The sequence below is a fragment of the Eptatretus burgeri genome, chromosome 1, assembly GCF_056783735.1.
Source record: "Eptatretus burgeri isolate ZD-2024b chromosome 1, Ebu_testis_v1, whole genome shotgun sequence".
Taxonomy (NCBI): Eukaryota; Metazoa; Chordata; class Myxini; order Myxiniformes; family Myxinidae; genus Eptatretus; species Eptatretus burgeri.
In genome coordinates, this window is record NC_140961.1 from 60,769,219 (window position 1) to 60,791,448 (window position 22,230).

The 22,230-nt window shown below is 44.0% G+C and overlaps 1 protein-coding gene across 4 annotated transcripts in view; it reads right to left on the bottom strand.

Annotated features, from left to right (window-relative positions):
* Positions 1–22,230, bottom strand: part of DNAI2 (dynein axonemal intermediate chain 2) — a 207,037-nt gene that overhangs the window by 87,276 nt on the left and 97,531 nt on the right. For all 4 annotated transcript variants that reach the window (XR_015059325.1, XM_085885608.1, XM_085885597.1 and 1 more), the window contains exon 7: positions 6,049–6,162. Coding sequence is in view for 3 of the 4 variants with exons in the window: in XM_085885608.1 (XP_085741734.1) it covers positions 6,049–6,162 (114 nt within the window). In the remaining variant the exon portion in view is untranslated. The remainder of the gene's footprint in view (positions 1–6,048; positions 6,163–22,230) is intronic.

The following is a 22,230-nucleotide window of genomic DNA, read 5'->3' on the forward strand; positions in this document are numbered from 1 at the left end:
AGAAAGGAGGGATTAAGGGAAAGAGTGGGGTCGGAGCATGAAGAGAAGGTTGGTGGGAGGAGAGAGGGGAAAGGGTAGGGCATGTGTGGAAGTGAAAAATAAATCCCATCTTATAAAATGTGCATAATAATCTGCGTTCACAATTTATGGCCATGTAAGGTGATCATAAAGCTCTGTGAATCACAGGACTGTCACCTTGTCGAGGCTGGAATGAGAGCTAACACACAATGCACAGCAAGGGGAGAATGTGGCAAGAGGGGTGGGAGTGGGAAGGACAAAACAGTGGGGAACAGAGACATTAGATCTGTGGAAGGGAGAGGGATGGGATGGGGAACAAGGGGTATACAAGATGGACATTAAAGGGACTTTCAGGAAGGAAAGCGGGAATTTGAAGGAGGTGGGTTTGGGGTGGATTAACGGGGGTAGAAAAGTTCGAGGATTTGGATGGGGGATGATAAGAGGTGGTGGTGAAGAGCTGTTGTGAAGGCCTTGAGGGAAGAATGGGATTGAACAGAGTGAGGAAGTTTATTCCAAAAGTGGGGAAAAAGAGGAATGAAAGAGTGAAGGTGAGCAGTGATTCGTGATTTTGGTAGTTTTACCAGAAGGGGGTTGTTGGCGGACCTTGAGCGCCCTGCGGAAATATGGTGGGGGCAAATCACACACAGAGCAGGGGGGTGAGACTGGAGAGGAGATGGTGTAAGACAAAAATACCACTGATCTGCCTGCGGTGAGAGAGTGAGAGGCCCAAAGAAGCCAAGGATCCAAAATGCCTTGGTTTCTACAGCGTGAAGCCGAGAAAGGTCAGAGGCAGGAGCACCAGCCCAGTGGGGAGAGAAATACTCCATCAGGCTGCGGAAGAAAGCTTTGTATGTGGTCAGGAGCTCAGGTGGGGTGAGGAAGGACTTTGCATGATGGAGGATTCCCAGTCGGCGACTGGCTTTGGAGGCCAGGTTGGAAATGTGGCTTTCCAAGGAAAGATCATGGCAGATAGTGAGACCAAGAAGGTTGAAAGAAAGGTTTTCTTCCAGAGAATTGTTGAGTAAGTAGATTGGGGGGGGGTTCCAAATGGTCCTTTCGGAGAAACAAAGTGAGAGTGAGATTTGTCCGGATTGAAAGACATCTTCTACGTGTTGGACCAGTTTGTGATTTTACCCAGATCTGCAGTGAGCGAAGAAGCTGCCGCTTTGTCAGTCTGAGGGATGACAGATGGTACGGCAGAAGGTGGAGTCATCAGCAAAAGGATAAAGAAGATTTTCCAGAGAGTCGGAGAGATCATTGATGAAAACCAGGAAAAGAACAGGGCCCAGAATGCTGCCTTGAGGAACTCCAGCCTGCACAGGAAGTGGGGATGAAAGAACTCCATTTAGGTCCACATGTTGACTGCGACAGGAGAGGAAGTTTATGAGCCATGAGTGGAGATGGCCTTGGATACCACAGGAAGAGAGTTTGGTGAGGAGGACAGGGTGCCAGACCATGTGAAAAGCACGCAGTATGTCTCGGGATATGGCTCTGATTTCTTGTCCGGCATTGAGGACCTCCTTCCATTGTTGGGAGAGCCGAAACAGCATATCCAAAGTGGAGTGAGCTGATGTGAAACCAATTTGATGATCAGAAATCAAGCCAATGGAGAAGAGGAAGGATTTAATGTCTGAAGCGATGATGGATTCCATAAACTTGCTGATGATTGGGAGAATGCTGATTGGTTTGTAGTTGCAGGGATCTGTTTTTGCACATTTTTATGCAGGGCAGTAATGTTTGCTGATTTCCAAGCAGATGGCAGATGACATTGAGCAAATGAGAGGGTGAATAGAACAGAGAGAGGGTTAGCAAGAGCAGAGGAGCAGGTTTTTAGGACACATGGGCTGATGCCGTCTGGACCGGTTGCAGAATCTGAGTCGAGGTTTGACAGCACGCTTTCCATTTTGTCAGAAGAAAAGGACACAGAGTCCAGGGACAGTTGGGTGTGACTGAGTAAGTGGGGTACAGAAAGCGATGGGTTTTGGACACAAGATTTCGATGCAAACACCGAGTGTAGGCATTCAGCCTTTTCACGTGTGGTATCAGCAGTGTGGCCATTTTAGGTAAGGGAGGGGATGGAGAGGGAACATACACCAGAAACATATTTGATTAGATGCCACAAGGATTTTGAGGAGGGAGAGGTTTGAGTTCAGACTTGAGCTGAGAAAGATGTTGTATGCTCGCCTGAGGGTAGATACACACTTGTAGGTAAATGAGGGTAGCTACACTCTCCTGAGGGTAGATACACACTTGTAGAGGGTAGCAAAATGCAAGGAACTGAGATTACCCTCATTGGGTTTGCTTTCCATGAGGGAAAGCCAAGTTGTTTCAGGACAACTGCCTCGCCACAAGCTTCAGTGAACCATGGGCGGGAGGAAGTGTAGGACAACTGAAGACAAGAGGGGATAAATCAGTGCATGAGGGAAAGCAAGTATATTTGAAAGAATTCCCTGGATGAGTTGATGTTGGAGAAAGTAGTGATGGGAGACCAGTCTATAAGTTGATGGCTGCTTGGAGACCCTGCCAGTCGGTTTGAGTGAAATGCCAGACTTGAAGTCGCTGAGATGGTTCTCTGATAACAGCCAGAGAGGATGTCCACTTTGACAAGCACGTGGTCAGAAGAACCGATTGGAGCGAAAGAAGAACAGCAGATATTGGGTAGTGGATCCAGTCGAAAAAAAAAAAAAATTTTTTTTTCAAAATTTTTTTTGAAATTTGTTCTACCCTTATTATCAGTTTTTCCGTCGATATGTTTGTCTGTCTGTCTGTTCGGTCCAGTACTCCATTAATACAATGGCGATTTCGATGAAACTTGGTGGGTAGGTTCATACCATGACCGAGTTGTGTGCAAATGAGAACCGTTGCTATGGACACCACCGTTGCTTAGCAACGGGACTTTGAAATTTTTGAAAGATCATAAAAAAATTATTTTTTCGAAAATCAAAAATCGGGCCACGAGCCACTGTGGGCAGTACATTCAGCCATATTGTGAAAAAAATTTCCAGCCAAATCCTATGAAAACTGTTGGCGAAGATAGATTTTGAATGAACCCTGGCCGAAAACAATAAAAAAACGAAGTTCGTTATATCTCAGAGACTATGAGTCAGATATACATGAAACTGGTATGGTAGGTTCATGGTATGTCCTAGTTATATGCGAGAAAGAACCGTTGCTATGGACCCCTCCGTTGCCTAGCAATGGCCATAAAACCTCTAAATGTGGGGGTATTTTAACGAAAAAACAATCTTCAGCATTAACCCTTGAAGCTATAATCATGAATTTTCTTGTGCTTAATCCTCAGGTCATTCCCCATCGAACGGGCCCATCATGTCAGGTTCTATTGGGTAGGCGACTACCCATGTCCGCCTACCGGCTTGTTTTCAAGGAAATTTGTCAAAATCAGATCCAGAAAAGACAGAATACCATTGGCTGAGATCTGGGTGGAGAAATTGACCGATTGAGTCAGTCCCAATGAGTTGCAGAAAGATTTTGCTGAAGTGCTTGACAGGTGAGAGAGGTGCCCACACCTTTGCTTCGATAATTTTTGATAGGGTTCACCACAATCTCCTTGAGCACCAGCACCCAGAGCTGTCAGGCTTATGCACCAAAGAGGTCAATGATTAAACGTATCCTTGCTCTTCATGTCTTCACCGCAGGCAGTTTCGGCAGGGGCTTGCAGCCTATGTTGATCTCTGCAAAACGTTCTATTCGGTGAATCACGATGCCCATTGGTGGATTCTTGGTCTTCTTGGGGAGTCACCAAAGCTGAGCAATCTGATTTCTGAACTATACTCTGGAACTGAGAGAGCCGTGGTGATTACATCTCTGACTTATTTCTCGTTATTACTGGAGTTCGTCGGGGGTGTTTACTGGCCCCCACAATTTTCCGAACTTGTATGGACTGGATTTTGGGGAGGTTGTCAGAGAGATCAAGCTGCAGTTTATGGTTTGGGAATATCAAGATCTCTGACCTTGATTTAACAGACGATGCAGTCATCTTTGCCTAGACTCGAGATATCCTTTTGAGTGCCCTCAAGGTGCTGAATGAGGAGTCGGAGGCCAGTGGGATTACGGGTTTCCTTGGTCAAACCTATGATCCAGGCTTTCAATGACATCTTGGATGCTGCTACCTTGTCTGTACCTGTTTGTGGCGAGGATGTTGAGGTCGCAGAGAGATTCACTTACCTTGGCAGTGACATTCATGTCTCTGCTGGCTGTAAGCAGGAGGTTCATAGACGTCTGTGTCAGACCTGGGGAGTCATGGATTCGCTGGATAATGGCGGGCGGGGGGGGGGGGGGAGGTGGCGCTGTCGGTATCTTTGTGAAGGAGGATGAAAGTCCGAGTCTTCAGGTTATTGGTTCTTCCAAAGTTACTCGATGGATGTGAGACTTGGACTCTGACCAGGGAACTCAGATGGAGACAATTCCTTCGGTACCAGGTCTCTTCAGAGAATCCTTGGCTATTGCTGGTCTGACTTTTTGTCCAAAAAATGGTTTCTGAGAGAAACTAAAATGAGATTTGTCACCTGGATTGTCTGTGAGCATTAGCTGTGACTGTCTGGACATGCGGCTCATTTTCCTGACACTGATCCTGCTCCAAACAGTGGTGTATATACACACTGATCTCCACACATGCTCCACACACTCCACACATGACACACTGATCTCCAGATTCTTTCAGCGAGGGACCCTCCTTGAGGCAGAGGAGAGCATTGGAGGAGGCCAATGGGCTGACCACATGCTTAGTGGTTGCAGAAGGTTGATCAGCATCTCAAGGAGATTGGGATGGGTCAGAAATCTGCTTGGGGGATGGTCAGATGGAGGCCCCTGGAGTACCAGCGGAAAGTGGACGCAGCGACGCGCTTCTCCGGTGCATGCTCACATACCTGCCCTGACCTGACATTATGGTGATTTTCCTTTTTTCGAGAGCTCTTTACAATGCCCAAACCAATGTGTTAATTCACTGCACTACTAAAGACAAAATTCCCATGTTTTTGAAGTGGTCCAGAACAATGGGAAGCTGAGTGATTGGTACGTACGTCTCTGTGGCAAAGAAAGGTGCTATTGATTTATTATATCATGTCGACTTGGACAAGCACAATATTTCCAGTAATAAAACAGTATTTCGACTGGTAGAACAGAGACTAAGTCTTTTGCAGTGTAAGTCTTAAACTTTTAAACAGAGAGACTTAAACTTAAACGGAGACTAAGTCTTAAACTTTTGCAGTCAAAATTAATCGAGGTCCGGAGCACACCGAATGAGACTGCCAATATGATTGCTCAATATGGAAATGAATCTTTTGAAAAGTGTCCTCTTTTTTCGGAGATTTCCTCTCCGGAGTGTCCTCTTTTTTGAAAGTCAAAATATGGTAACCATACCTTCACCAAAATCGAATTGGCTTGTTATTGTCACCTTCCCAACTCATTCACCCAGTGTTGTCTGAATCTGTCCATAACTTTTTGAGATATCGTGCTATATATTATTTGTGGCCCATTCTCTCAATGGTGAAGGATTACTTTGAAAAGTCTAGTATCTAGATCTGGATCTTGACCAAAATCTAATCTATTCGTCCTTGTCACACGCCCAAGATGTCCACCAAATTTCATCAGAATCCGTCCTTAACTTTTTGAGACCGTGCAATAACTTTTTGAGATATTCTGCTCACAGACAGACAAACAGAGAGAGGTGAAAACATAACCTCCATCCACCTTCAGTGTCAGAGGAAATAAAAGGATCACAGGAAATATAATTACTGGCACGAGTGCAGATCACTGCAAATGTTGATGACATAAGGGTGGGGGTAGGTTAGGGGGAAGAAATATTAGCTGTGGGTTTTAATTGCTTGCAGTATACAGTGGAAGCGATAACTCCAACATGAAAAAATTCTCACCAACTTGAATGATTTCTCGATCACAATATTAAAATAATTTAGAGTTAACGATATCAATGAATAGCTTCCTGCTTCTAATATGTTTCGCCACAATGTTATAATGCAGTAAACATGCAACAAATATTTCCAGAGCACCCACCAAGCTGGCCATTGTAGCATCCTCCGATCAAGGTCCATGAGTCTTTTGGGTTAAATTCGAGGCAGAGGAGAGCAGAAGCAGGCTTGAGACTCATATCATACTTCAATGGATTCTCTGTCAACATAGGTGGCCTTTAGATTCAAGTACAAATTTCCAACATGTCAGCTACAATAGCATGATGGTTGGAGTAAAATGTATTTGCATTGCTATGCATTTAAGGCCACAGGAAATAAAGATATAAGTTTTTCATTTTCCAAATCATTAAATCCAGGACCATCATTCTGTTTTTGAAGGAGTACTTGACTGCGTTTCTTTTGTAAAACAAACACACACATATCTACATATGTTATGGACATACAGTACATATATACATACTGTATAGATACATATCGTTACCGTCATAACAAAAGTGCCTAAGCTTCATCAACGAATAAAATGACTGGCACTTTTGTTATGTAGTGCATGGGGCATATGTTGAGATACATGGTCATGTTTGCAAACTATGTTAATTTATGTTGTAAGGTTTTTTTTGTGACTACAGGAGTATATTCATATTGAAAAATCTTGGTGCCAATTTTTTTATGCATGTTTAGTGTGATTTTTTCCAGAAAATACGAGATGACCGTGATCTGTGTTATAACAAAAATTTATTTTTTCAAAACTTAATTATAAGTATGTCATATAGCACCTTAAAATGACCAGTGAGATGTACAGAGTAATTTTGGCAGGAAATTATCATGCTACTTATATCATATAAATTGTTATATATTTTAAAATATGGAAAATATAGTTTATTTTCAAATTTATTGAACAAAATTGGTGCATGCCGCTTGGCCAACTTAAGTGTTATTTTGATATTATTTCAGAGTTATCATTATAGTTCAACATCATAGTGAAGTAGATAGTAGAAAAATCGTGCAAATTATGATATAAGCATCAAATTTGGCATTTCTGTTCTGCAGGGCTTTCTGATCAAATATGCCTGATTGGCTATTTGAAAATCCAAGATGGCGGCCATTTTTCAAGATGGCCGCCAAGTTAGCCTCCCGAAGTTGACTTTTTGCTTAGAAGTATTTGTAGTTGTCCGATTTGCATGATCTAAGTGTGGATTCCTATGTTTTCAAGCCTGCTGGAGACGAGAGGGTGGACGTAGCGTTTGATGTGTACAAGAAGTCAAGTCTGAAGTCCGAGGCAAGGTCGAAAAGGGGGCAAGGAATCAGAAGAAGAGTGACAGGAACCAGTAAAACCCCAAGTAACTGGAGAAGCTTTCTTCGACATGACAGCAACAAGACTGAGCTGTTTAAATTCCTTGCGGAAAAGATGTGTGAAGCACAGACGACAAGCACAGTCATTGTCACAAAAGGAGAAGATGCCATTAGCAACACAAGGAAGTCACTGGATGCTGTGTCTCCATGTTGTCATGAAGAAGCTGACACTCAAATATTTGTCCACGCTAGGGATGCAACGACGGATGGTAGCAAGTCCATTATCATTAAGGCTAATGACACGGATGTACTAGTCATAGCAATATCTGTACTGCCATCCTTACAGGAACTAGGTCTTGAGAACATGTGGATTGCCTTTGGCCAAGGAGCCAAGGCGTGATGGATTCCAGTCCATGAGGTAGTTTCTGCAATAGGGCCTGAGAAAGCTAGAGGGATCACATACTTCCATGCGTTCACTGGATGTGACGTCGTGTCTGCCTTCCACGGTAAAGGGAAGAAAACTGCATGGCAGACTTGGAACGTCTTTGATGATGTTTCTGAAACATTCACAAATCTCAGCCAACATCCAACATTGATTCATGATCTTGACCTGCAGAGGCTGGAGAGATTCGTTGTCCTCATGAATGACAGATCAAGCACAGCCACTGGTGTGGACGGAGCAAGACTGGATCTCTTTGCCCGCAAGCAGAGGCCGTACAACTCAATTCCACCAACACAGGCAGCCCTCAGGGAACATGCAAAGCGTGCGGCCTATCAGGCTGGGATCATCTGGGGCCAGGCAACCATTTCCAGTCCAGACATGAGCAGTCCCGCTGAATGGGGATGGACACAGAAAGGAGAGACGTGGCAGATATGTTGGACAACACTACCCCCTATTGCAGCCAGCTGTCAGGAACTGACCAAGTGTTCCTGTAAGAAAGGTTGCAACTGGAGATGCAAGTGCTTTCAGTCAGGGCTCCCCTGCACAGCACTTTGCAGCTGCATATGTGAACAGTAGCAGCTGGAGGAACATTCGCATGGTATGCATAACTTTGAACATTTACTCACCAGGGCCCTGTTGCAGAAAGGCCTTAGCTTCATATGACAATCATTAAAGTGGTGCAAAATCAGAAAAAAGTGTGTGCCAGGGGGCTTTAAAAACAGGAAAATCCACTCCAGCAGGCTTGAAAACATAGGAATCCACACCTAGATCATGCAAATCGGACAACTAAAAATACTTCTAAGCAAAAAGTCAACTTCGGGAGGCTAACTTGGCAGCCATATTGAAAAAAATGGCCGCCATCTTGGATTTTCAAATGGCCAATCAGGCAGATTTGATTGGGATCCCCTGGAGAACAAATGTGCCAAATTTGATGCTTGTATCATCATTTGCACGATACCTCTCAAAAATTGCTGTTATCTGCCCCACTATCACTGTCATCTGAATCAGAGGCTGCTGATTGTTGAGTGTTCTCACAGATGTCATCATATGCCTCACAAGTGCACATCTCTGTACATACAACATTTGCTCGCTTGCAGGAACAACGTGCCATTCTGCACATTTGTTTGACACATTTGCACCTCACAAGTTCCAGCACAGTCTTTGGTGCAGGTGGTAGATGGGTTATCACTGGCCTATATAGGTTGTTCTCTATGTCCAACCATATTCTGATGGTTCTGGTAGTTTGGGTTTAGCCATTTCAACATGGTACCACACCATAGCCTGATAATGAGCTCGCTTGATGTGTTGTTCCAGTGCTCCTTTTGTAGGTGGCAATTTCTCGGATTCTGCAAATGAGTTCACATTCTTGGGTATATGTGTCACTTGCCTTTGAGTTTTCACTTCATACATTATGTTCTGTGCAATGTTGATGGTTGCTCTATCAATGTGGTTTGCACGTTCATCAGCCAAGGACATGGATGGCCCTTCTAACACCCATCGGAGCAGTGCTGTCAAGGATGCTGGGACGTTATCATCTCCACTACCACTGTTAAGTGATCCGTCAAAGACCCATGGCGTTTCTCTGCCACAAAGAATGTCCTTTCGAAGAGTATTCGCACATTCAAAAATGCTTTTCATTTTCTGTTCCATACTTCGGGAGTCAATTTCCTTTCTGATGGCAGAATCTTTCGTAGTCTTGGAGCATAACATTTCATAGTGTCTCGCACTGGGACATGAGAATACACCATTTTCAAGGTGTGTCTTGATCAGATCTTTAACATGTTTATTCTGAATCAATTTTCCTCCTTCCACTCCATGCATTCTGTGGATGCCAATGTAGATGTTGGTGACATCATTCATTGAAACAATGTTGCCAGAGTGAAGTACATTTTTCAATACATTGAAGAACTCGATGTCGGCAAGAATAGTCATTTGGTTCTGATCCATTTGGTGAGGATTCAACGTTTGTTGCTGTGGTTGATGCTGTACATGTTTCACGTAGCAGGGGAGATGATATTTTACATCTATGGCCCGAGAGTCATTTGGTGATATGGCTTGCAATCGAACCTTCCATTCATCATTATCACTGATTTGAACAGCTTCGTATATTTTTTTTCCAACGTCAAATGAACACACTTCATGCAATTGTTTTGTCGTTCCATCTCCACGACAGAATATACATTGCATCTTGTTATGCGAGACTGAAGATGATCGGGTGAATGGCTTCGTCCCTGTTGTGGCATCTGAACACAATGAGTTATCATCACATTTTGATGCTTGGGAAGATGACGGACGGCCTACTGGAGATGATAGCAGAATGGCAGAATCTTTGGTGGCTGTACTTTTCTGAAATCGCATCTTCACACGATTAATTTTGAGCTTATGCACACTCTCTTGAAAGCACTCCCTGTGCCAAGACGCCCCATATGATTGAAGATCTGATGCATTAACATCCCGGAGTGTGCTGCTCAATGGTAGATAACCAGGATCACCATAACCTGCACGCTCATGAACACTGTCCAGGAACTTGTCATTGGAGGTGGGATTGGCAACCAGTTGTCCACATGGAACTTGACACTTCAGACATATTGCATAGTTTGCCTCTAAAGTTACACGAGGATGCTTGGAATGAGGTTTGTCCATTTTGATTTCAGAGAGATACCTCATTTTTTATGATTAGTGGTCTGGTACAGCATATGTAAGTACATCTGAAATAAACAGAAGCAAGAAAGGTAAAGCAAACTTGTTAACCAAATGCACATAATGATTGTATTGGCATGACTGTGTGATTTATGCACGAGTATTATGATTAATATAACTGCGATGTCATCCACTCTGAAAGATAAAGAAAATTATGAATCTTATGCACATAATTAATGTAAGGGAATTAATATATAGTTTATATAACTGCGATGTTGTCTATTTTCTAAAAAATGTATAATCAGCAAATAGTAAGATAATAATTAATTTATTAATTAATTTATTAATTATCTGCTAAGTTGTATTTAAAGATATCCAATCAAATAACTCATCTGAAATGGGATTCCTCATGATCAACAACTGTAATTTATGACAACAAAGTGTTGTTATCTTCACTAATTTTGCATATGTATACATATATGCCAATAAGTTGAATTTCATGATTTAGAGGTGGCCATCTTGGATTTTATGGTGCCATTTCATTAAACTATGGTACGTATAAATTCTGACATTTTCATTGTACACCATGGTCCACACCGATCATTTTGAGGTGCTACATGATCTGGTTCATCAAAGTATAAAAAAAATCATGTCAAAAATTTTGCTGAATCGGTAAATTATATGTTCTGATGGATATACCTGAAAAAAACGGAGTCAAATATCTCTAAAAAATTGGCACCAAAGATTTTCTTGTTCAGTGGGACATTCTGAGTCAGAAAAACTTTGGTGCCACAAATTAATATAATTTGCCAACATGCAAACATATGCCCCTGCACTAATGAGGGTGCCGATTATATATATATATATATATATATATATATATATATATATATATATATATATATATATATATATATATATATATATATATATATATAATATTTATCCCTGTGTCGTAAGAGGCGACCAGGGTTGCGTCAGGAAGGGCATTCAGCATAAAACGTGTGCCAAATCACGATGCGGATCATACGGATGATCCGCTGTGGCGACCCCTAACGGGAACAGCCGAAAGAAGAAGAAGAAGGTATATATATATATATATATATATATATATATATATATATATATATATATATATATATATATATATATATATATATATATATATATATATATATAAATATATAACCGAATCCATCTTTCGAACTGGCCAAAGCCAGCACATTCCCTCCTCAACTCCACGAGACCACAACAAGCCCGGCCAGCTTCGTATGCCGACCTATTGCACCTTCCCTCGTCTGCATTTGCCATGCCTTTGCTTTGACTCCACTTGCCATACCATTATTTGCATTGACTTCACTTACCATGCCTTTCCATATCGCTGAACCTTGCCATGTGCACCAGGACCATCTGTTGTGGAAGTGTTTGCGCGGACTGCCGTGCAGACAGCCGCATTATCGGGGACTGCATTTCCACAGCCCGAAAAACTTTATTGATAAAGGCCAGTTCAAATGGACTGTGAGACGGCATGTGGCCTGCCGTGTTAGAGTGAGTTGCCTCCATCAGTCAGGGGAAAAAAAGCAAAAACACAAACAAAGGACCATTTAGGGCCCTGAAGACACCAGGCTGCATGATCACCTGCTGCTGCACTCATCCACAAATGCTTTCATTTGCTGTATTTTCTTCCCTTGAGTCATCAGTCCTGGGCCATGGGTCATGTAAATATGACTAATGAATACAGTCATAACCCACTTGTTTGTTTAGTTCAATTCCGGAAAAGTAGCATAAGGATGTCCGTACGAGTCTACTAGCTGAAGGCCCTGTCACACCTTGATGATTTAGCCAGCGTATGCCTGACGTATGCAAAATTTGGCTAAAACGCTGGCACACGTCGAATACGTTATGGGTAAGTTTGTATATGTTAAGAGCACGCTGGCATACGTCGTAGTACGCTTTTTTCGTAGTACGCTGGCATACGTCGTAGTACGCCGAGGTGTTAGAAAATTTTTCCATGCTTGAAATTTTCCAATGTATGCCAGCGTATGACTCACACATTCTGCATACGCTGGCATAAGTTGTAGGCATGTTACGCGATCGTTGACACACGTCGACACACGTTACTTGCAAGTTACTCATAAGTCGAAACACGTCGAGGTAATGGTTAGCGTACCCGAAACTTATTTCTAACCTATGAGTAACGTGTTGTAGGCACGTTACGCGATCGTTGACACCCGTCGACCACACGCAAAGCAATCGTTGGTATGTTATCTATAAGTTATCGAAACGTTCTGTGTAAGTTAGTAATACGTTATGCATTTGTCCAACTCATTATGAATACGCCAAAAAATGGAAAAAAACTATCAACACGTCAACGTAAAAATAAAAAAAAGTTCCTCCTGTGAACCCCATTTTTATATACCAATTACCCTAAACGCTGCCAATACGCCATTATACGGTAGCTGTAAGTTAGAAACACGTTCAGTAAGTTCTGTGGTCGTCCGGAAGACGTCAACCAAATACGTCTACATACGTCAATGTGCGTTGGAGATACGTTACACATAGGTTCAAAGCACGTTACTCATAGGTTCAAAGCACGTTACTCATAGGTTAAAAATTAAGTTTCGGGTATGCTAAACATTATGTCGACGTGTTTCGACTTATGAGTAACTTACAAGTAACATATGTCGACGTGTGTCAACGATCGCGTAGCGTGCCTACAACTTATGCCAGCGTATGCGGAATGTGTGTCAGACGTCAAAGTACGTCGAGAAATTTTCAACATGCTGAAAATTCCTCGATGTACTCGGCATATGACGACGTATGCCAAAAAACTATGACGTATGCCAGCGTACTACGATGTATGCCAGCATGCTCTTAACGTATACAAAACTTACCCATAACGTATTCGATGTGTGCCATCTTGGTTCGGCAAATTTTTCAGACGTCGGCATACGCTGGCTAAAACGTCAAGGTGTGACAGCGGCTTCACACTTCGATGTCTAGTGCGGTTATGTTTTGAATCGTCGAGCGGCAGCCTATGAATAGCCTACGCCACGTTATCGGCGGCGATACGCTGCCACGCTATGCATAAGTTAGACTATCGTTGGGCATAAGTTGTGAACGCCGACAACACGCTCAGCATTCGTTGGTATAAGTTATCTATATGTGAATAAACGTTCTGTGTACGTTACTAATACGTTATGCATACGTCCAACACGTTATAATACGCCCAAAACTTAAAAAAACATCAATAGTTCAGCGTACGCCAGCGTTTTACATACATTTTGTAAACTTGCCATACGCTGGCTAAAACGTCAAGGTGTGACAGCCCCTTTAGATATGCAACGCACTAGGTTTATAATTTTTGGGACATGTATTTGAAATGTCGCACTCAGGGATCCGAAGGTAAAGCATACGAGGGGAAACTACACCTACATGCCACACGAATGTTTACCGACTTGGGTCGAGTCCAGCAAAAGGGAGGGGGTTAGTGTTGCGGTTCTGGAAACTGCATGCCTCCAAGACAATGGCACCCAACATACAGTGATCCCAGGACATTTATTTCATTTACATACGTGTAGTTAGACCTTTCCCTCATGTTTAATGGGTAAACAGGACGAAGTGAGTTGTGTGGGTCTCATAGTTAGGTCTGATTATATTTCTTTCTTCCTTTCCGCAATCAGCGAGGCCGCTGCACATGGTACATATGAATATCCTCACGGAGACCAAAATAAGCATCAACCACACGATGGAAAAACCCTCCGCGACAAGAATACTGTCTCGGGGGCATAATAGAACCATACATTAAATCCCAATGCTGTACAATACGTGCACGGTGCACTCTTTTCAACCAAAATCTGCATCTAATAATTATATCCAATCCTTTCCTTCAATCCATGACACAGATCAGTGCCAGCACCGCACTCAGGCAGCAGCCTGTGAGGATAACCACTGTGATAAATAACCGCATGCACGATAGCGGACCCGCGCACATCCCATGATAATTACCATCACACTGTATGGGATGCGCATGGCGCACATCTTTGTTCGGGTCTGCACGCTAGTTCACAACAGCATCTTACCATCGATCTTCGCTCACCGATCTTCGCTCATCGCGGCCACCAATATCTCCCGCGGACGGCAGAGATCTTCTCGTACCTCCGCCTCGATGCAGCCGCCACCAAGCAGAGGCACCACTCTGCACCGTTGGACCTATAAAGGAATGATCGCGAGGCCATCCGTTGTCATCCTTTTCCTCTTTGTCTGGGCTTGGATCAATCTCTACATGCACCTGTTGCCCCCCCCCCCTCTTCTCTGCCTGCCTCTCACCGCTGGCTCCACCCACCCGCCTTCTTGCCTGCCTCTCGCCGCTGGCTCCACCCACCCACCTTCTCCGCCTGCTTCTCGCCGCTGGACAACCCACTCACCTAGCTCCACCTAAAGCCCTCCTTCACGCCAGACAGCCTCACCCTTTCTCACGGACCACACGCGCTGCGCCGGCACCATAACCAGGAAGGAGATTATGCGACAACCCTGAAGGAGGGATTGCTCAGCAGAGTGTCCCCCCCAAAAACGTACTGGGTAGCGCAGTCGGTCAACCATGCGGGGTATGATGAGACCGTAAGCCTCATTTCCTCTCCTTTCTTCCAATTAATTACTCTTTATCAAGTTTTGATTTGTTGTGTGTGTATATGTAATGGCACCAGTCCTCGCTTTAAGTTAAGATTGCAGAAGATATATCGGTATAAATCTGCTCTGTGTCTGCTTTCATAAGTTGCTTGTTTTGTTGTCGCACCACACATTTATTTCTATGCCTGCTGTACGTACAACAATAAACTACATTCCCTGTGCCACATGATTTTCCTTGCCTGCCTGTTAATAAATGCTTATGTGGAAATGTTCCCAGCTCGTTTTTGTCTTTTCTTTCATTGATCCAGCATGGCTCATATCCTAGCCTATCCGGGACTTTATTCCCAACGATTTGTTCCACTAGCCGGTACGTTCCTTGGCAGTGTTGCTCGACTGCATCTGGTCCGGTAAGGTGACCCGGTTCGGACAAGGTGCCAATGACCCGGTTCGGACATGTAGGGGATGTCCCCCGGTAATTAGGTCACGTGATTATTTTTAGGTAACTGGTTAAACCTTAGACGGAGGACCCCATGTTACATGGTTGAGTTATTGGTGTTCACGCTCGGTTAGCGACCCGCCGCGTCACGGGGTTATCCGTGTATGACGGCCTGCGATTCCGTGGGAATCGATTCTTGTGGGAACCCAAGAAAGCACCTCCCCTCCCCCCCACCCTCGTGGTCTTCTCACCCCTACTCCCGGCCACAACAATATGTATATACATATACGAGGTCCATCTAAAAAGTAACGGGACTGAGCCTGCTGTGTGCTGCACTGACAACTTGAATGAACAGGTTGCGTCACAGTCCTTCGCAACATTCCAGAAACATATATGATTGGTGAAGGTTGACTGCGCTCATTGGGTGACTTTTTCAAGTCATGCTTTACACGTTGTCTAGTCTGAGTCGTCGCGCTATGAGACGTGAGCAGAGAGCCAATCTGAAGTTTCTTGCCAACCTTGACAAAACACCTTCTGAATACTTCGCAATGCTGCAGCAAGTCTACGGGGAAGAAAGGATGTCATGGACACGTGCATTTGAATGGCACAATAGGTTCAAAGAAGGATGAGGAAGACGATACTCTGTTTGGAAGACCTCCAACGATCAGAACGGTGGACAACATCGAGCGTTTAAAGCAGCAGCGAGCCAATTTGAAGTTTCTTGTCAACCTTGACAAAACACCTTTCAAATCCTTCGCAATGCTGCAGCAAGTCTACGGGGAAGAAACGATGTCACGTACACATGCATTTGAATGGCACAAGAGGTTCAAAGAGGGACGGGGAAGACGATGCACTGTTTGGAAGACCTCCAACGAGCAAAACAGTGGACAGCATCGACCGTGTGGAGCAGATTGTCCGCGCATATCGTCGACTCATGGTGCGGATGGTGGCTGAGGAACTTTCCATCAACAAGGACACTCTCCGGAGCATCATAACTGAAAATCTCGAAATGCACAGGATGTGCGCAAATATGGTCCCCAAGCTGTTGTCCGAGGACCAGAAACAGCAGAGAGTCACTGTCTGTCAAGACATTATCGAGCGCCTCGCGGACGATCCAGACATGCTCGGGAGAGTCATGACTGGCCATGATTCGTGGATATTCGAATACGATCCCGAGACCAAATGGCAGAGTAGTCAGTGGAAAAGTCCGGCATCACCACGACTAAAGAAAGCAAGGATGTCAAAGTCGAAGGTCAAGGTGATGATCATCGCGTTTTTTTGATATCAAGGGCATCGTCCACTTCGCGTTTCTACCACAGGATCAAACAGTGAATCAATACGTGTACAAGGAGATCCTCCGGTGCCTCATGAGATCAGTCTGGGACAAGAGGAGAGATCTGTGGGAGAACAACGCCTGGGTCAACACCATGACAACGCCCCTGCAAACAGTGCCCTGAGCATCCGACAGTTTCTGGCGGAGAGGAACATGCCAACTCTGGAGCAACCTCAGTATTCGCCAGACTTGGTCACTTGTCATTTTTTCCTATTCCCCAAGCTCAAGGGGGTGATCAATGGGACCCAATTTCCTGAAGTGGAGGCCATCAAAAGGGCCGTGATGATGGAGCTCCAGAGGATTCCAGAAGAAGCCTTCGTGGTGTATTGAAGTGTGGAAGAAGAGGATGGACAAGTGTGTGAGAGTGGAGGGAAACTATTTTGAAGGGGCCAAGCTGTGATTTCAATATATTTTTTGGAATAAAATTTCTGTGAAGTCAGTCACGTTAGTTTTACACAGACTTTGTATATCTACAGCTCTGGAAAAAATTAAGAGACCACTGCAACATTATCAGTTTTTCTGGTTTTACTATTTATAGGTATGTGTTTGAGTAAAATGAACATTTTTGTTTTATTCTATAAACTACTGACATTTATTTGCAGAAAATGTAACTGTTCAAAATAACAACAAAGATTCAGTGTTTTCAGACCTCAAATAATACAAACAAAACAAGTTCATATTCATTTCTAAACAACACAATATTAATGATTTAACTTAGGAAGAGTTCAGAAATCAATATTTTGTGGAATAACCATGATTTTCAATCACAGCTTTCATGCGTCTTGGCATGCTCTCCACCAGTCTTTCACATTGTTGTTGGGTGACTTTATGCCACTCCTGGCGCCAAAATTCAAGCAGCTCGGCTTTGTTTGATGGCTTGTGACCATCCATCTTCCGCTTGATCACATTCCAGAGGTTTTCAATGGGGTTTTCGGTCTGGAGATTGGGTTGGCCATTACAGGGTCTTGATCTGATGGTCCTCCATCCACACCTTGATCGACCTGGCTGTGTGGCATGGAGCATTGTCCTGCTGGAAAAACCAATCCTCAGAGTTGGGGAACATTGTCACAGCAGAAGGAAGCAAGTGTTCTTCCAGGACAACCTTGTACGTGGCTTGATTCATGAGTCCTTCACAAAGACAAATCTGCCCGATTCCAGCCTTGCTGATGCACCCCCAGATCATCACCGATCCTACACCAAATTTCACAGTAGGTGAGAGACGCTGTGGCTTGTCGGTCTCTCCAGGTCTCCGTCTAGATCTCCAGGTCTAGATGACCAGGTGTTGGGCAAAGATGAAAATTGGACTCAACAGAGAAGATGACCTTACTCCAGTCTTCTATGGTCCAATCCTTATGGTCTTTTGCAAACCTCAGCCTGGCTCTTCTTTGCTTCTCATTGATGAAGGGCTTTTTTCTAGCTTTGCACGACTTCAGCCCTGCCCCTCGGAGCCCGTTTCAAACCGTCCTCGCCGTGCACTTCACCCCAGCTGCTGTTTTCCATTCTTTTTGTAGGTCACTTGATGTCATCCTACGGTTGTTGAGTGACATTTGAATGAGTTGGTGGTCATCCCGGTCAGTGGAAAGTCGTTTGCAAAGAATCAAAGGCGTGCGTTGCGATTTCTTTTTAGTTAGGTTATTAAATCTTTACATCCAACGAACAACCAACAACCATTCCATTCCCCTCATGATCCACTATCCACCCGCTGTCGACAAGCACTCTGACTTCCCAAGGCAGGGTCTTTCAGCCGTTCCTTGACGCTTCCACCAACGTTCCTTTCACAAACGTTGTAACTCTTGCACGACGGCCTGTGCAACATTGATACTGTTACTCGTCAAGTATGAACCCGCGTGGAAGACTGGCTGCAGTTTCGCGGCAGGGACTGTTGCGGCGTTGTTATAGACCATGGGCCACCGTAGACCCCCATCCCCCCCTGGGGATTTTTGTAGACTATGTTTTTCAGATAGCCTGACTCATGCCCTAGCACAATCCGGTTGTCTGCAAAAAAAAAAAAAAAAAAAAAAAAAAAAAAAAAATCGGTGGTGGGTGTGGTCGTGACACGCCCCGCAGTATATACCCCCCATTCTGAAATAAAGCATTTGGTCCCCGTAAATATCTTCGCTTTCCCTTAGGCTAGGACACTGAAATTTCTCATACTTTACCGTTGGGTCAAGTCTTAACTGAAAATCTCAAAATTAAAACCAAGATGGCCCCTATAGTGACGTCACAGTGACATCATTTCCGAAAAAGTCATTTTTCAGGCTGTTTTTCGACCTAATTTTGGAATTTGTCATTTGTGGATGTTTTTTCTTTAAAACTTATGCATAATTTATGTGGTTCACTAGCTCACTGCCATCATACATGTAGTATTCACAGATTGCTGAATTGATGTTGATGTTTATTGATTTCTGTATTTCGGTTTAGATGAGAATTTTCAATGGCCGACAAGAAGAAAACAGATGAAAAACCCTTGAAATTAAAGGCCAGCTCACGGTCGAAAGCCAAACATTCGCATAAAGGCTTATCCTGTATTATACACTATGTGAAACACACCTCAGATAAAAAAGTTAGACCACTTTCAGATGTTAGTTTCTCGAAGATAGAAGAAACAGTGGAACTGCGACAGAAGAGAGCTCCGGCCAGTGAAAGGCTTGATGATATTTGTATGGAGGTACCAAAAACTTTCTACAAAAACGTGGACGGAGTGCACAGATGGTGTTATACAAATTTCACAAACACGTCCCGCTTCCTCAAAAGAAAGGGTCCTGCTGCAGACGATGAAGTACCATGTAGCGCCAAGAGACGCAGATCCTCAGAATTGGCTGCAATATTATTTCCTGCGAACAAATGTCTCTTCTGCGACAGATCACGTAAAAAGGTACAGGGGAAGGAAGAGAGGCTTGTGAAGTGTGTTACAAGTAGCGCAGAAGAGTCAATCAAAGCAGCCGCTGAGAAAATGAAAGATGCCAATATATTGGCGAAAGTTCAAGATGTTGATTTAATCGCCCGTGAGGCACACTACCATCTGTCGTGTCGTAAGCATAATACACGCACAGATGATCGGCATGAAAAAACTGATGCAGACACTTCTGTCGTGGAACAAAAGAATGCTCATGCAGCTGCATTTGAGCATGTCTGCCGATATGTTGAGAACAGCATTATCCATGGGGCTAACGTTGAAAGAGTTACAATGCTCAAGGACCGATATTTGCAGTTTATGTTGAGCAATAGCCCCGAATTTTACAATGTCAATTACAAAACTGACAAGATAAAAGCAAAGTTGACAAAGAAATTTGGAAGCAAATTACAGTTTTGGCAACCTAATTACAGGAGTGAACTTGTGTATTTGACGGAAGTACCAAAAGGTCAGGCCATCGAGTCTGCATTTGAGGTTGCTGCATCCGACCTGAAACGCCTTGAAGAAGCAGCACTACTCCTAAGAACTCTTATTCTTGGCTCCAAAGAAGAATCCACAGAGATGCCTTGGCCACCTTCACCGAGCTTCTTACTTAGTGGAATTATCCACCCACCTACTCAATTGCAAGATTTTCTCTCCTGGATGATTACTGGAAAGAAATTTGCAGATGCGTCGACGAAAAGAAGCAGATTGGTTGATTCCTTTGCTGAAGATATTTGCCAAGCTTTCACAAGAGGGCAATGGACAATGCCCAAACACCTTCTTCTGGGTATGACACGAAGGCATTTGACTGGTAGTGCTGAAATAGTCACTCAATTGAATCAATATGGACACTGTGTTTCCTGCTCTCGTTTGCTGGAACTGGAAACGGCCATGTGTAAGAGCATAGTGGAGATAGAAGGTGTTATTTCACCTTCAATTCAGCCAGCGGGAAATGTTGTTAGTCATCTATGCTGGGACAATTTTGACCTGAACGAAGAAACACCTTCGGGTACTGGCACAACACACATGGTCCATGGGATAATGATCCAGGAGGTTCTTGTAGATGCTTGCAGCAACCCCTCTTTCATTCAAGTTCCCGTTCTCAAGAACAAGCAGCGCTCAGTGGTTTACAATCCTCAAGAGATAGAGCCATGTTTTGTCAATACCAAGACTGAACCATTCCTTGTAGTATCCATCAGTGATGCCCCACAAACAGACACAGAAACTTTGGCCCAATGGTCTGATACAGCGTGGGTATTTTGCAGGGCACTGCTGCAGAACGCGACCCAGATGGTACCTGGATGGGCTGGTTGGGTAACCATGACAGCGAAGAGCAAAGATGACAAGGATGTGTTATCCACAGTTGACTACATGGCTCCCGTGAATGCCCCGGTCACTGAGAATGCCACTGTCCAACACCTCCTGAAACTTTCCCAGGCAGCATCCAGAGAAGTGGGCCAGCACTACACAATCGTGACGTTTGATCTGGCGGTGGCAAAAAAGCATATGCTCTTGTATGGCAGAATAACCGTTTGTTTGAAGACGTAATTGTCAGGATGGGTGTTTTTCACACAACCTGTGCATATCTTGGTGCTCTTGGAAAACGGCTTCAGTCCAGTGGCTTTGAGGAAATAGTAGTGGAAGCTGGAATCTGCGCCAGTGGGTCCATTAACAAAGTGATGTTCGGTATACATTACAACAGAGCATTGCGTGTTCACAGTCTAACACATGAAGCCTTAGAGTGTCTGTTGTTGAGGGCTTTCGAGACATCAGAGGGGCAGATTATTGGAGACGAAACAAGAGGCCTCCTGCAACGCTTATCACTCATTCCAAGTAAGGAGAATCTATCGGAAACTCTGGCTAACAATAGCTGCACACGGCTGCTGATGCTCCACAACAGTTTCAAGGAAAAAGGTTCGCAAGGGAGAAATGGGGAAAACCGCTCAGTTTTGGTTGGATTATATGGATAAAGTATGGCTGGTCTTGATGTTTCTCAGAGCAACCAAAGAGAACAATTTGGATCTCCATCTGTGGTGTCTGCAAAACCTGTGTCGCATGTTTTTCAGCTACGACCAACCAAATTATGCAAGATATACAACGGTATACATGCTGACTCTCTTTAACCTCCCCAGTTCCCATCCTGGAGCTCAAGAGCTTTTGTGGTTAAATGGATTCAGTGTGAACAGATCCGAGGTACAGTCATCGAGAAATGCAGTTGATCTTACCATTGAGCAAACCATCAATTGACAAGCAAAATCTCACAGGGGAATTATTGGATTCAGCAGAAACTATTCTGCTTACTACAGATGGTGTATGACAAGACACTCGCGGGCAGGTTATGTCCAAGCCACCATGGAACTGACAGGAATGGAGAGTCAAGGATGTTCAACACACAAGGATATAAGGACCTCAGAAATACTCCGCAGTGAAACTGATGTTCGCAAGGTTGTTGATGCCATCACAAGCTTCATTAACCCTTTCGATGTCGAGGATAAAGATGTCCTCTATTGTCTGTCATCAGGAGTACCAGCTCCACCCGAAGTTGAGCAGGATCTTCTATCAGCGGACAATCGTGGGAAGATATTACATTTGTTGTAATAT